General features: G+C 39.5%; 1 protein-coding gene across 1 annotated transcript; it reads left to right on the top strand.

Moving 5' to 3' along the window:
• The first annotated feature begins 552 nt into the window (after nt 1-552).
• On the top strand, nt 553-12,034 carry LOC128536273 (lysophosphatidylserine lipase ABHD12-like). Its single transcript, XM_053510468.1, has 13 exons — nt 553-801; nt 1,684-1,811; nt 2,461-2,563; nt 4,470-4,589; nt 4,720-4,750; nt 4,932-4,977; nt 6,385-6,514; nt 6,792-6,829; nt 6,927-6,997; nt 7,498-7,562; nt 9,060-9,138; nt 9,380-9,507; nt 10,197-12,034. Exons 1-13 carry the CDS (start codon nt 653-655, stop codon nt 10,252-10,254), a joined length of 1,146 nt encoding a protein of 381 aa, XP_053366443.1. The 5' UTR covers nt 553-652; the 3' UTR covers nt 10,255-12,034.
• The last annotated feature ends 5,190 nt before the right edge of the window (nt 12,035-17,224 follow it).

The following is a 17,224-nucleotide window of genomic DNA, read 5'->3' as shown; positions in this document are numbered from 1 at the left end:
CCGCACGGTTCCCTTTCCGTGCATACATTAGCCCAATGTTTGGCCTGTCAGGTGGGGAACATCTTGCTGAGGACTTTTATAAAGTATATTCTCATGAGCCCTGTTCACGCTACTAACTTTTCATACACAACAATGTTCTTTAAATAAAACAAGCTTGCATTCAAAACCAAACATCCCATATCTTGCATACTCATTAATACCCCCCCCCCCCTCCCTAAGTGAACAGTGAAACTGTTGCAAATCCCTTGATTGTTCAACAGTTTGCTGATTTACTGTTTGTTGGCTGTGGTTAACCCTAGCTATGTGGACTTCCCTTTTTTTAAGTGTTTTTTTTGTGTTTTTTGCAATGTGTAATAAAGAGATAAGGTTGTTAATATGGTGCCACACGCACTATGAGAGGCTTTTAGATCATGTGGGGTACTAGCATAGTGATATGGAAGCTGTTAGGGCACAGAAATGTGACGTGAAAAAACAATCTTGTTGCTGTGTCAGATCAGTGTTATAAACCTGGGCGGAGTTTTGGGTCATAATCATCATGAGTACATACGGAAATCCGATGCAGCCTGTTTATTTTTTTCATGTCAATAACTGGTCATACTAATCATCCTAGTTTCATCTTTTGAGCATCAGGTTCTCTTCTGTGATTTCAGCAATGCCAATGCAGGGTTACTTGCCCCCTGGCTTTAATGAGCATGAACACTCTGAAACAGTCAGGCTGCTGAACGTGGCTGGGACGGATCTAGAAGACAATAGAGGCAATGACACAAAGACGGAGAAAGCTAAGAGACAAAAATGCGGAAGGTAAGACATGCATAACGCAGCCCACAATTCGATTAATCGCCCAATTATTCGATGCAGTGCTGCGCCTGATGCCTTTAAACAGTCATGATGTATAACTAGAGTGTGACTAAGTGTCGGATTATATAAAAATTTTGCCTTCTGAGCCTGCATGTTGTTAGTTTTAATATGAGTGAAGACCAGATGGTGTGTCTGCCACTCCTTAATACACTTACAAACTGACTGCACCACAAATCAGACATCTTAGATCAGACATCTTAGGTCAGACATTTTAAATAAGAACAAAGAAGGATGTTGCCTAAATATCTGTCCAGACACAGGCTATAGAAATTATTGTCACATACAGTAAGGAACAAGTAAAAGTTTGGAAGGATTTGATACTGTCTGTTGGAGATGTGTGAATACAATACTGCATCAATTCAATTCAATTCAATTTTATTTGTATAGCGCTTTTAGCAATTTTCATTGCCGCAAAGCAGCTTTACATAGTCGAAAGAATTATTTAAGTTTGTATGAAATGTGAATTTGTATGAATCAAAATGGTCAGTTTGTCCCTGGTGAGCAAGCCGAGGGCGACAGTTGTGCATCAAGTAAAAAAAACAACTATAGAACGATAGTGGTAAAATCAGACAAAAAGCCTTCAAATCGCTCGGGAGGGAGAATGGACTGTGGAGCAGTGTTGTGGTTGGTCCTACAGTGATATGCTTTGCAGACAAGTGAACCGGACTGGAATTTCCTGTCTCTGGTAGAAACAGCTATAACTGTATAATCGGCATACTGTATCTGCTCAAGTGTAGAAACCCCCCTCTTTAGCACCCCGCCCAGAAAAGCACCATTCTGCTTTTACTTTTCTCTGCCGTTGACTCTCTCTCTCTCTCTCTTTAGGTGTGATTGTCAGTGTGTGGTCATTTGGGTGTTGGTGTTCACTGTTCTGTTTTTGGTGTTCATTGCTTTTAAACTCGTCATCAAGTTTGGTCCTTTGATCCTGGTCGACAAGGTCTTTAGCAACAATGGTAAATAATTCCATTTATTTAGTCTTTCCTAACCAACAATTAGATGAAGCTTCATTTATAATTTAATTTACTGAAATAATTCATATCTTCAGTAAGTAAATTCTTATCTGAATTCTAATATAATAAAATCGAATCTAAAAATCTAAATAGGAAAGGCAGCTTTAATATATTTCACATGATGTGATTATACATTTGGGAAAAAAAAAAACACAATTTATAGGGTAGACTGTGATACCATTCATCAGATCTCCATCTATAAAAAAATGAAACTAAATCAGCTTTAATTTGAACTTGTTAATTAATAAAACTTGACATAAGCTTTAGCTGTGTGCTTCTGCATCTCCTTCCAGTGTCACCTGTTATTATATTTTTTTAAATAGTGTTATAATTATTTGTAACACTACACCTACTTTGGGTACATCATAGTCTGACCCGCAGTAACTGCAGAGTTTCATGTTATCCTCAGGTCCGTGTGAATTTTCTCCAGCTTCTCCAGTTTCCTCCTTTCTCCCCAAAACATATAAGGCAGAGGACTGGCAACACTAAATCATTAAAATGAAACTGAGGATAAAGTGCTTACTGAAAAGGAAACATGGCTTGCCACAATGTTTAGAATTAATTAGTCCATCTTTTTTTTTTTTTTTTTAAGTTTTTCGAGATTCTGTCAATCTTAAGAAGCCGCTCGATCAAGGCCTGAACCACACACGCAACTTCTACCTTCAGCCAGAGGGAAGCGACAGTATCGGAGTGTGGTAAGACCGCCGTCATGCACAAACAAGCTGCATCGTCACTTTCAGTGCTTCATTTTTACTCTTTTATTTTGCAGTCTGTACAGGTCGTGTAAAGGAATCCTATACTGCAGTACACTTATATACTATATTAGCTGTTAATCATTAACACATTATTTCAGTTGTGATATCTCTGAATCCTGCACTATGCAAATTAACGAAACACACTGACATCTTATTATGTGTTTTGATTAACCATTTAATATAAGATTATATATTATATTTATTTAAATAAATATTTTAGATTATCAAATATTATATATTATATTTTAATAAATCTTTAAGATTACTTGATTAACCATTATATGTCCTTGATGACGTGCACATCACTCTGGGATAGGCTCAATCTGGACTCATCAGACTGCATGACATTTTTCTATCTCTCCAAAGTCCATTCTCACTAGCAAACTGAAGACTTTTTTTTTTCTGATGAGCCTCAGTAACAAGTGGTTTTCTTATGGACACACAGCACAGAGTTACTAGTCATGCTGTGTATGTGGAAATGCTATGGGAGTATAACAGTGCCAAAATCCTCAATTCCTTGGTGAAAAAATATTGACATTGTTAAATTGCTCACTCACTCTTCGTCGTCTATACCGCTTTATCCTGTATTCAGGGTTACACACTACGGGCAATGTGGGAACGCCAGTTATCCCAATCTGCATGTCTTTGGTCTGTGGGAGGAAACCCACAAAGTACGGGGAGAACAAACTCCATGCACACAGAGATGGGAATCGAGCCTGGCCGGTAATTAAACCCGGACCCTGGAGATGCAAGGCAATAGTGCTTGTCACTAGACCGCCGTGCCGACCCTGCTAAACTGCTGTTCAAAAGATTTTTTTTGTAGTGTTAAGAATATCATCTTCATTATTTTTCAACCTTACAAATTCAGGCTGCCAGAGTTCAGGTATAAAAATTCAGATCCTCACATCCAGGATATCACAGGAAGAGCAATGGATTGCCAATTGCTGGGGTCAAGGCAAATAATAAATGACTCCATACTAAATATAAACCTTAAACTAAAATGTTGTAGAGCAACTGCCTTGCATAAAATGTACAAAAAAAATCTTAGTATCTTGAGTGTCGTTATAAAAATTTAAATCAGAATGTCATTAAAACTTTGGACTATCTGAATTTGTTTTTCTTTACTGCAAAGCTGTTACTATTACATTGGCTCTTTCTGTGATATCCTGGATGATATTTTTAACACTAGTAAATATTTTCAGCTGTTTAGTAAGGTCAGTATTTTTAAATGCAGAGTTTTTAAATGCTTGACTTACATTTTCATTTGTATTATATTATACTGTACAATCACAATAAATTGCAGTGCCAAAAATTACAAGCATTCTTAATTTCCATTCAAAAATGCAGTGCAGAAAAAAATAAAACATTTTCATTGCAACAAGTTTTTGTTCAGTTCATGTAATTCAACATGCTATTTTGCTTTGAGGCATTTTGGTACTGTTATTTTTCAATAAAATGTTCTTACCTTCACTATTAAACAAAGCCTTGATTTTGACTGTAATTATACAAAATGAAATGTTTAAGCAAATGTATTCCTCATTTAATGCAGGTCAGTAAATTGTCTAAAGTGTCTTTTTTTTTTTTTTTTTTTTTTGGCCAGGCAGTGTACTTGAAAGTAAAAGTAAAATGTTATTTTAATAAAGTTCTAAATCTGATTAAATGATAATAGTATGCATTTTCACTATCATCACAATGACACTGTTTTTGTTTAATTCATTTTGTTGTGGATTTAACAAAAGTTGATAGAACACAATGATTAACATTTGCATCTGGTGACTTTTATCTTCTTCACGCACTTTGACTCTCTGTCTCTCTTTGTTTTTCTCTCTCTCTCTCTCTCTCTCAGGCACACAGTACCAGATCTGCTATGGAAGGAGGCACAAGGAAAAGAAGGAAGCTGGTATGAGAGCCAACTTCAGGCCCCTCACCCTGTTATGCTCTATCTGCATGGCAAAGGAGGGACCAGGTATATACACACACACACACACACACACACTTCAGATATTACTGTCATGTTTAGAATATTTTGTGTTTTACTGTGTGTGTGTGTGTGTGTGTGTGTAATATTGTCTCACTTGGTCACTGGTGTGTTTTAGAGTATCTGATGACCGAGTGCAGCTCTATAAGGTAAAACACCTGACATACTGTACTTACACCACAATATACCCCACAGTACTGTAACCCCGTGTTCTGCCTTTCTTTGAAACATTTGGTGGTGGTATGAATTTTTTGGTATGAAAGCTATTTTTTGTAAAAGGATACTGAATACTGAATTATCTCTTGCTCACCTCTTGGTTCTGTCTTCCAGGTACTTAGTTCATTCGGCTACCAAGTAGTCGCATTCGATTATAGAGGTAATTAACTTTCTTTTTCTGCTTTACAGTAAATGTTGTCTAAAATTAATTTTATTCTATAAAGTAAGTAAATGCATAAAATGAAAATATACACTTACCTAAAGGATTATTAGAAACACCACACTAATACGGGGTTTGACCCCCTTTCGCCTTCACAACTGCCTTAATTCTACGTGGCATTGATTCAACAAGGTGCTGAAAGCATTCTTTAGAAATGTTGGCCCTGATTGATAGGATAGCATCTTGCAGTTGATGAAGATTTGTGGGATGCACATCCAAGGGCACGAAGCTCCCGTTCCACCACATCCCAAAGATGCTCTATTGGGTTGACATCTGGTGACTGTGGGGGCCATTTTAGTACAGTGAACTCATTGTCATGTTCAAGAAACCAATTTGAAATGATTCGAGCTTTGTGACATGGTGCATTATCCTGCTGGAAATATCCATCAAAGGATGGGTACATGGTGGTCATAAAGGAATGGACATGGTCAGAAACAATGCTCAGGTAGCCCGTGGCATTTAAACGATGCCCAAAGTGTGCCAAGAAAACATCCCCCACACCATTACACCACCACCACCAGCCTGCACAGTGGTAACAAGTCATGATGGATCCAAGTTCTCATTCTGTTTATGCCAAATTCTGACTCTACCATTTGAATGTCTGAACAGAAATTGAGACTCATTAGACCAGGCAACATTTTTCCAGTCTTCAACTGTCCAATTTTGGTGAGCTCGTGCAAATTGTAGCCTCTTTTTTCTATTTGTAGTGGAGATGAGTGGTACCCGGTGGGGTCTTCTGCTGTTGTAGCCCATCCGCCTCAAGGTTGTGCGTCTTGTGGCTACACAAATGCTTTGCTGCATACCTCGGTTGTAACGAGTGGTTATTTCAGTCAAAGTTGCTCTTCTATCAGCTTGAATCAGTTGGCCCATTCTCCTCTGACCTCTAGCATCAACAAGGCATTTTCACCCACAGGACTGCCGCATACTGGATGTTTTTCCCTTTTCACACCATTCTTTCTAAACCCTAGAAATAGTTGTGCGTAAAAATCCCAGTAACTGAGCAGATTGTGAAATACTCAGACCGGCCCGTCTGGCACCAACAACCATGCCACGCTCAAAATTGCTTAAATCACTTTTCTTTCCCATTCTGACATTCAGTTTGGAGTTCAGGAGATTGTCTTGACCAGGACCACACCCCTAAATGCATTGAAGCAACTATCATGTGATTGGTTGATTAGATAATTGCATTAATGAGAAATTGAACAGGTGTTCCTAATAATCATTTAGGTGAGTGTATAGTGCTGATGAAAACAATATTGTTCCTAATACTTTTTAAATCATTTTCATAGTGCCATTTGTAAACCCATGGTGTGTGTGTGTGTGTGTGTGTGTGTGTGTGTGTATCAGGATGGGGAGATTCAGATGGCAACCCTTCTGAGAGCGGAATGATGCAGGATTCACTCTTCCTCTACCAGTGGCTGAAAAACAAGACTGGCAACAATTCACTGTACATCTGGGGACACTCTCTGGGAAGCGGGTACGTTTCCCTTTTCTGTTAAAGAATCCTAAAATCCTCCAGAATTTTTATCTAAACGTCTGCAAAACATACTCTAATTTATATTTACACACAGAGCTTTGTAGCCTTCATCAGAAATATATATTAATACAAATAGATCAAGGTCTAAGAAAATAATTAAGCTTTTGTTCGCTACATTGGCCTCATAAATTACAACACATGAATGTAGATGGAAGCATAATAGAAGGACAAAGATGATTGTACCTGACAGTGTGTGTGTTCCTTTTTGTTTTTTCAGAGCGGCCACTAACTTAGCCAGACGTCTGTGTGATAACGGTGAGTGTGTGTATATGTGATAAAACTAATTGTAATATGGTGGATTTATTTTTCTGTGTGGAAGATTAATGGTTTCGTTTTAAATCTGTGGTTACAGGAACACCACCTGACGCTGTTATCCTGGAGTCTCCTTTTACCAACATCAGAGAGGAGATTAACAGATACACAGTGAGCCCATTTCATATAGTACAGTGTGTGCATGTGTGTGTACAAGAGGGAACGCAAGTAAGTAGTTATTAGGTAAGTAAGTCAGATGGTCTGTAAGGTAAAGTAAATGAGTAAAGTAAGTAATTTATTGTTTTTAAATTTATTCCTGTTGTATTCCAGTAAAGTGTGTCCTATAAGTCAACCCCTAAAGGTTTACGTTCTATAAATACCGAAACTGTAGTCTGAACTGTGCTATATGAATTTAAAATCCACATTTGAAATCCATGACGTACATCCTACACCCATTGTCTAGAAAACTATGCATCAATGAGACCACCATTAGAAGAACCTTTTGAACAAAAAAAAAACTAAATAGTAATGTGACACATTGTGACTGGCCTGAAAAAAATGTGAAATCTAGGGAATATCATCAATATTTTACTGTATTTGTGTACGTGAGTAAAGGTAATTGTCCAGTATTGGATTGTAATTGACACTTAATGCATACTGTAATGTTTTAGGGAGTCCCCAACTGTTTAATCAGGATCATCACTCCCAATGACTTCCAATTTCCCAGCGATGAGAAGTAAGTGTTTACCCAAGCGTAATCAGCTGTGAACTTTTGCATCTTAAGTCATTTTTATCACTGTGTTGGCCTTGTAGAATTTACCAGCATGCAACTCTAATAAATAAATAGTACTATTATTCTACTATTTTATTATGCATTCTATAAATATTTCACTTTCGTCAAGCTTACAGTAATGCAGAAACGCATTCTCATTCATTCTCTATACCGCTTATCCTTTATACCGCTCGTGTGAACTCGTGAGAGCCATGGCAGGGTACATCCTGAACGGTGTGTCAATAAATTGCAGGACACACACACACACACATCCTGTGGGGGATTTGGGAACACAAGTTAACCTACTCTGGATGTCTTTGGACTGGTGCCCAGAGGAAATCCACTAAGAACAGGGAGAACATGCAAACTCCAAACATACAGACTGGAGACGGGAATCAAACCCTCGATCGAGGCCACAGTGCTAACCATTCTATATAAAGTACATTAACATGGCATTTCTAATATTTTTTTATCCAGATGCTATTTGTCCTTAGGCAATAATGCTATTTGCACTCTGAATGAATTTCACCCATGCGTACATACAGCGTTGCCAAAAGTATTTGATTTGATTTATTTTTATTTATTTATTCATTTATTTTGCATATGTGCCATACTTAGAGACTTGTAGTTTTGGAGTGGCCTAGTCAAAGTCCTGGCTTAAATCCAATTTAGATGACGTGAAACATGGTGTTCATGCTCAAAATCCTTTCAATGTGGCTAAATTACAACATAATTCCTCCACGGCGATGTGAAAGACTCACTGCCAGTTATCGAAAAAACACTTAATTGCAGTTGTTGCTGCCAAGGGTGGCACAATCAGTTATTAGGTTTAGGGGCAATTACTTTTTCACATAGAGCCAGGAAGATTTGACCAGCTTTTTTCCTTTAAATCTTTTACAAACTGCAGTTTGTATTTGCTCAGGTTATCTTTTTGTAATAGAATTTTTTTTTTATCATCTTAATCATTTAAGAGTGACAAATGTGCAATATATATCAGGAAAATACTTTTTTACAGCACTGTAATATCTCTTACCCTAACCTTGTATATTTTGGACGAGTTTCAAATATACAAACAATGAGAAAGCATAGCAGTGTTGGAAGGGGGCCCTTTTGGTTTAGTCACACAAAACAAACTAATAATAAAAAAAAAAATGTCCAGTTCCGAAAAAAATTAAACCAACAAGTAAGTGCCAAAATATGCAGTTCCTTGAATGTCCACTGGGGGCTGGTTTTAAATCGAGTCAATCACCATAGTAACCACAAGAAATGTAAGAGTTGATGCGGGGCGACCTGTAGGGTATGAATGATGGAGTAAATCAAATGCATTAGAACATAAATTAACATTAGTCCCCATAACAATTTGGCTAAGCTAAAGCTAAGTTCATTAAATTTTAACACCTATTGATCCTGCTAAAAAAATATATACCTGACCCTTTTATTCCACTCTCATTCCTCCTGTAGTATAAAGCATATCTCCTGTCCAGTCCTGATCCTCCATGCTGAAGATGATGATCTCGTCCCCTTTGAGTTTGGAAAGAAAGTAAGAAAGAGACAGTCATAACACAGTTTCTTTAGTCCAACTCTAACACACCTGATCCAGATACAGAACAGAGATAGACTTTTTATTACCGTGATAAATTGTTACAGTATGTTCCCTGTGGAATACAATGATGTGTGTGTTCTCAGTAGTCCACATTAGTTATTTTTTATTAACTAATTTAATTAACTGCCCTGTCTTTATTTCACTGTGGCTTCTTCTCTCAAATGCTTTTTTCTTTCAGCTGTATGATATAGCAGCTGCGTCTACGAGCCGGAAAGGACACAAGGTGTGCTTTCATCCCTTCCCCAGCAATGAGGGCTATGGGCATAGGTTCATCTACCGCAGCCCCCAGCTGCATCAGATAGTCAGGTAAAAACTGTGTGTGTGTGAGAGAGAGAAAGAGACCGTAACAAACAGAGAGAGGCGGAGGGAGGGACAGAGACAGAAGACATTAAAACATATAGCGAGAGATTGTGTGTGTGAGAGAGAGAGAGAGAGAGAGAGAGAGAGAGAGAAAACCCAGCAATGACACCAAGTTATAATTGAGTCAGTGAGTTAAACCAACCTGCTTCTAAAAGGATGAATATATAAAGACCTACTGTAGGAATGGAATTGAAGAAGCTGATCAAATCAAGTCCAGTAGGCTTGTGAAACGTAACGGCGTTTCTCCTAGACCAAGGTGCTACATACAAAAAACATAAATTAATGACATAAATGAACAAAACTAACTAGCTAAATAAGACACCTAATTAGCTGACTAGCTGAGACAGAACAGATTAACACTATAAATTTACAAAATACTATACAAAAAGACAACCTAAAGTGCACGGCAAATATGCAAACAAGAGCAACAACACGAAAAACAATATAACACAATCCAATACTGTTGTAATGAGGCAATGGATAGAGTGATACATATAAAACTGTACAGATAAAGTGGTGTTAGATGGATAAGTTGAAGTAATTGTTTATGAATGAATGAACTGATGAACATAAAGAGTAAATTATATTGTTTATAGATGGATAAACAATCTTATCATCTCTCTTTCTCTCTCTAGTGATTTTTTCAACATGACTCTGACACAGTGTGCTTGTAAGACACCCACTGCACAGTAGTGAGCAGGACCAGAAATTAGCACCTGATGGATTTGGTGATGTCGTCATTTTACTCTGCGGCGACTGCTACGCTGGACGAGTTATCTTAAATTTTTTTAATTTTTTTAATTTTTTATTTTCACTTTCATTAATCTATATGTAGGGTTAAATTTTATTATATGACGCAATTCTTTAAAAAAAATTTTGAATTGTCCCTCACACATTATTAATTTTACCTCCTTAACATACACATACATAAAACTTGTTTATCTTTCTTGCACTGTGGCTTCTTCGCTCACATGCTTTCTAATCCAGACCTAATTTTCTCCAGGTATGGTAACCCCTGACTTAGCTAGTCTTTCTTGAGGTCATCAACCCAAGGATTCACATACTTTTTTTCACTAGCACCTTTTATTGTTTTTTTATTAAGATCACATTTTATGACAAATTAATGCAGAAAACCATGAAATTCCAAAAGGTTCACATACTTTTTCTTGCCACTGTATTTATCACACGTTAATGATAGAGATCATCCAAAAAAAGTTTTATATCACACAAACATAATTCAAGTAAATACAAAATGCAGATTTGAAACTATGATAATTTTATTTATTAAGGGAAAAGACCTGTCCAAATCTAACTGGCCTTATGTGAAAAAGTAATTGCCCCCATGCAATTTCACCTGCCACACCCAGGCTTGATTACTGCCAGACCTGTTAAAAAAATAAATCACTTAAATAGAACCTGTCTGATAATGATGTGTCGGCTGTGAACGATGCAGCTATTAGAGCCGACTCCTGCCTGGGTGCCGCTTTTTCCTCTTCTTTTTCTGTTCAAGCCACACGTTAAGCGAGACACGAGAACGAGGAGGCATATAGGCGAGGTGTTGGTTTTGGAGAGAGAGAGAGGGAGATTATTTGTGATTTTGGCGTTTTTGATATTGGCTTGTGTATTCAGGTTTTGACTTTTTGCCTCCTTTTGACTTAAATTATTGCTTTGTTCCTTTGATTTGGTTGCTTGGTTGTTTGTACATATTTTGTAAATAATTTCACTGTATATTTGTGCACTCACCAGTAGTAGGGGTGTGGCTGCCATTTATTATGGGGTAAAGGGAATTTGTTCACTGTTTTTGGTTTAGGGAGATAGGTAAGGTATCTGTTTTTTTTTTTTTTTTTTTGTGTTTTGTTTTCTAGGTCACTAGCTTATAAAATACAGATACCCTTTCTGTTTATTATTTTGGCCTGGGTCCACCCTGAAGCCGATCCTGGTGTTGTGTATGTATCTTTATTTGCATGTCCTTAAGCAATACAAACTTTGTTTTTTTTGTAAGCAGATGTATCATACCGTACCATTGTATTCCACCTTCTCCAAACAGTTTTAAATAGAACCCCGAACCAATCACTTGCTGTACGGCGCCACCCTAGACTGGGACATAACAGGAGGGGAGGGGCTGGGTTACAGACACAGCAAACTGGAGGGAGCCAGCTCTTTGAGAGAAAAGGCGATACACAGTTGAGACGCTGGAAAAAGGATGTAAATGAGTGACAGGAGAAAACACAGTAAAATTAGGATCTGATTGTAAATAGTTACAACTGAATAAATAAAATGCAGTATATACAATCAGAATGGACTTTTTTGTCTGAGACAACATACTTTATAATTTTTTTTTGTAGCACTCTGCTCCATGTTGAGTATAATAAGCCATATAAATGATAAACATTTATTATAATGCAATTTTACATTAGAATTTCATTTTACACATAATTTTACATTATTTTTGATAATTGATTAATTTGGGCAAAAAAAAATTTGAGGAGCCGAAAGAGCCGGCTCTCTAAACAGAGTGTCTGACAAAGTGAAGCATGCTAAAAGATCTAAAAAAAGAAACATGAACGAATCATAAGAATTAAAAGAATCATGAATTATATGGAAATTATAATTGCTCTTAACTTGCCCATCAAGGACAAGCTGATAGTTATAGTCTATACATTTTTTGTATGTTTTCTAATTTATTTCCATATTTTTTTTAATTCTGTAAAGCTGCTTTGCAACATTGACCATTATTAAAAGAGCTATGCAAATTTAATTGAATAAATAGAATCTTTCATAGTTTATTAAATAGTCCTTCTTCATATCATTACTCTCAGATTAACAATATGCCAACCCCGGATACTGAACACAGCTGGCATCAGCTATTAAAACAAATATCGTACCAAATTGTAGCAAAATCAGTGATACTTAACTACAAAACTTCAATAAATATAACTTTGAGAATAGTGGGCTCAATTCTATTTCACTTTTTGTTTTAATCAGGCCCCCTTGAAAATACTAGATGAAGCTACAACCTCAGATTAAACAATTCAACAAATTTCCTTATTTTTAAAATTCTTTTTATTTTACAATTTTATTTATTTAACAATTGTCAGTTACTTGTCAGCTCCTATAACAGTCCAAACAGGCCAAGATTGAGGTCTTAATATTTACTTTATGAAACAGGTTATTATTATGTTCAGGTCTTAAAGACTGAATGTAGTTTTTAAAGTTTAAAGCAGTTTAATCAGTTGAAGAATGTAAACATAACTCTTGTGATCTGTTAAGATTACGAGGGCTTGGTCATAATAACTGTACAGTGGAACCTCGGATTACGAGCATAATTCATTCCGGAAGAGGGCTCGTACTCCATAACACTAAATTAACCAAATTAAATTTTCCTATAAGAAATAATGGAAACTTAAATTATTCATCCTACAGCCCAAATAATAAATACCTAAAAATAATTAATACAAAATATAAAGTAAAAAAAAAACAAATTAACCTGTACTTTAGCTTTCAAAAAAGTAAAAAATAAATCCTGGCAGATAAGTGTTTCCCTTTGTGCATGCAGGCGCTGTGTATGTGTGTGCGTGTTTGTGTGTATGTGTGTGTGTGTGTGTGAGGCTAGAGTAAGTGGAGACTCTTGCTTTCAGCCCCTCCTGTCTCCCCCTCCTCATCTTACACCTTAAAACTTTCTCCTCTCGTTTAAACAGACACACATTAACGGGAAAGACTGTTGTTCCCTGCTAAATTATTAAAGCTTCTCCGCTTTTTTTTATGTTGCTCGCGACAGCGTAACAGCTCGTTAATCCATGCTCGTGTAATGATGAGACGGACAAACTGCTCGATGCATGCCTGTTCTTTTATTTGCTACATTGTCAGGTTATAGTACAAACTTTTGGGTGGATCCTACACTTAAATACAACTAAAAAAACTACTGAAGAACAAAACTCAGACTCTATATCCTAACTTACATCTCGCATTCGCATTCACACACACCGAAATGCATTACCCACAATGCATTTCCTGCACTGGATTACACTCCCGTAAACAGCGGTCATAAATCAACGTCTCTCTCCCGCTGCACTGTTTTATCTGAAAATTTGCAATAAACATCGCTAATGACACTCGTGTGAGCGCAAACTAACAGAATCACTGCTGTAAAGTAAAACAATCAAACAAATGAACCAGCACCTTACCTCTGAAAAGATTTGCAACAGAGCAGTATTTCTTCGAAGAACAGAGTGTGTCTCTCGCCTCTGTGTGTGTGTGTGTTTGTGAATGAAGGTTTCACACACACACACACACAGCCTGCACAGTGTCAAATTACGCTCACGCGCACACACACGCACACTGCGATGAGGAAGAAAATAGATTTTTAACCTCTGTATTGAGAATTTGTTTTGCTTTACTCGCGCGCGCACACGTGTGTTATAAGAAACAGTACACGCGCTGTACACACGCGCATTCGAACACAAAATGTTTTACACACACACAGGGTCACAGTGTTATAGTAAACAGTACACGCATGCAGGGTGTTGATTATACCAGTAAGAGACGAGCACTAAGACCCAGCAGGGGAGATGATTCCGCAGTGCAAGAGAGTGAAAAATATGGAGTTAATTATGTGCCATAATTTAACAAACAAACACAATCTGCTTTGCAAAGAAAAAAATTGACTTTCTCACAAATGCGCCAACCTATTTTCTCACAAATGCAATGGAGCAACTTCCTCTTCCAAAACAGCAGATGGCGCTATCAGTCAATTTACTCTATTTTCCCGAGACCTCAAACAACGTGTTTATATGATTTACCCTTATGTCCCAGAGGAATATGAGCGGGGAACAGTTTTAAGGTGTCTATTATATATCCAGACAGTCAGACATATTAACAATCCACTATCTTTAGGATAGAGCCCTGTAGGGGAATACAGTTATATCAAACCACAGTTGCATTTTAATTAACTATTGAAGGCTGAAAGAACTGCCATTGGCTTTTTATATAACGGACATATGCGACATGATGCATCAAAATCTTTTATAATCAGTGATCATATCTACATTTAAATAAGTCTTTTAGCAGAAAATGCAAAACTCTAGAAACCACATAAGTTGCATCTACATGTTGGTATAACAGATAAAGAAAATTTATAAACAAATACAATGAGAGGAAATATTTGATTTATAAATTGTTCTGTGTTTTTAAATACAAAATAATAAAATAATTTATTCTAAAACAAAGACCAATCCAGTGTACTCTGTTTACTTTAATCACAATAAAATAAAATAAAAATCATTTAAAAAACGTAACATTGTGCCCTCTTGTGGATGCAAGGCAGCACAGCAATACGAAGTATAAAATATGTATATAGTAGCCTATAGTAGCCTGCTAAAATATTTGTTGTGCTTACATTGTTTTTGATTTTTGGAAATTTTACAAAAAATACATTTCTCCTTCCATAACCATATGCACACCTACAAAATATTTAGATAAAAGATCAAGTTTAATATAGAATATTTACTGATGAATATAAACAGTTATGGAGCAAAACAAGATAAAGATCATTTCCAGACCTTAATACCAATTTAGGTAATTATCCACAGACATACAAGGTTGTCTATACCAAAACAATTTAGTTGACAATGCACTTACACGTGCTTTTCTGCATTTGGACACAATGATGCGTTAGGCCTACTAATGTATTGTAGCGTTTTTACGCCGGGAAGAATGCTGGAGAGACGAGTGAGCTTATTTGCTACCCAATGCAATGGCTGGGAGTACTTTATTAAGCACACAGCATATAAGGCATGAGCAGCACCTTCACTCAGGAGCCTACAGCCAATTCAGCACTAGCTTGAACTGGAGCACATTTCACACGTCACACACCCCTCACACAAACAGGGCCGAAGCCACCAACCCAAACACCTTTCCCCAACATGGTGAACACACACCGACATCCCCGCAAGGCATGCTGGTCGTCAGCCGCCGCCCCGCCCACGCCACACTGCCCCCACCCGAGCTGTGACCGTCCCTGGTCACCATGAAGAACTTTGTTTCGGAAGCGTGGAGGCGGTCGGCGCTGACGGTGGGAACGCCGGCGTCCTTTGGCAGGTGAGAGATGAACGCAAACGTAGTCCTGAGGCGGTCCGGCCTCCACAGAGTTCAATGTTTCCCCGGCGTGCGGCTGGCAAGGCGCAAGACGGTCGCGGTGGAGCAAAACTCGTGCCCGCCCCGCCAACCGCACCCGGTAGATGACATCGGAGAGCCGAGCTATTACCGTACAGGGGCCCACCCAGTGAGACACACGCCCGGTCGAGAGCCCCCTCCTTCTCCTTCCGGAGGAACACACCCACACCTGCTCGCCAGCAGCAAAATCTCGCCCCTGGCTGTGAGTGTCCACGCCCATTCGCCCCATAGGTGCCCCCACCCGAAAGTCTTGCAGCGGTGCCCGCGAGCGCTGGGTGGGGCCCTTCTGCCTGGCGAGGAGCGGTTCACAGTTCAGCTGTGAGACCGGCGGAGCGACTGCGGGTGACGCTGTAAGACGGCTGCATGCTGGTTTGGACGGCTGATCACCACGGGAGGGCCTAGAGGACTGCACGGGGGAAATGTTCGGCGTCGAGGGTTCTACGTCGTCACGGCGCTCCACTCGCTCGCAGCACCGAGGGTTTCCCGCTCGGTCTGCTACCGGAAGTTCCGCCCCCCGGGTGTGTGCTGCTAACCTGTCCGACTGTGGCTTGGGTCCGAGCAACCTGGCTACCCCGAAGTTACCACGCAGAGTCCCGCCAGACAAGTTCAGCACCGCACCCCATCTCTCTAAAATGTCCAACCCTAAAACGCAGTCCTCCTCGACATTCCCCACTAAGAACTGGTGTGTAAAAGTTCGACCACCCACCTGGACTCGCGCTGTGCGACACGCCCGTACCTTGACGTAGCCCCCAGCAACGGTGCGGATGCTGAAGGCAGGATCAGGCCGTCGGCGAACACGCTTGCTTTGCCCCAGTACTCCAGAGCGCAGCAGCGAAACAGTGGAGCCGGTGTCCACGAGCGCCCGCAGTAAGACGCCATCCAGCACACAGTCAATGTAGAGCCCAGCGCGGCTTACCACGCGTCCTCCCGGCGCTAGTCTAGCGGCTGCTGGTGTACGCTGTCCCGTGCCTCGGCCTCGCCGCGAAACGTCGGAGCGCTGCTCGTTGCCTAGCCGCGACGGGTAGCCCTGTCCCCGGCTAGGTTCACGAACCGAGCGCCACTGAGCTGCGGGCGGTCGCTCGGCTCTTCCGCCGTGATGTACCGCCGATATGGGCTCAGCGCGCTCGGCCTCGCGCAGCGGCAGGACGCTTTGCCGGCTAACAGCGCACGGAGCTGTAGCTTGCTCCGGCGCAGTGCCAGCCTCCGCCCCGAGATCCAGCGCCGGGATTTTATTCTTCCCGCTCCGCGTTGGCTGACGTGGTGTGCTCGCGCTAGCTCCGTCAGGAAAGCACTTCTTCCGTGCGAGTAGTCGCTCTGCTACTCGGCGGCCCGCTTGGATTTTCAGTAGATCTTCCGTTGTGCGCTCGAACCCGTTACTCTCCATCCCACTTCTGACACCAATGTAGCGTTTTTACGCCGGGAAGAATGCTGGAGAGACGAGTGAGCTTATTTGTTACCCAATGCAATGGCTGGGAGTACTTTATTAAGCACA

This window comes from Clarias gariepinus, chromosome 13 (genome assembly GCF_024256425.1).
Source record: "Clarias gariepinus isolate MV-2021 ecotype Netherlands chromosome 13, CGAR_prim_01v2, whole genome shotgun sequence".
Lineage (NCBI taxonomy): Eukaryota > Metazoa > Chordata > Actinopteri > Siluriformes > Clariidae > Clarias > Clarias gariepinus.
Note: the sequence above shows the minus strand (reverse complement) of the source record. Positions and strands in the feature narration are given on the sequence as shown.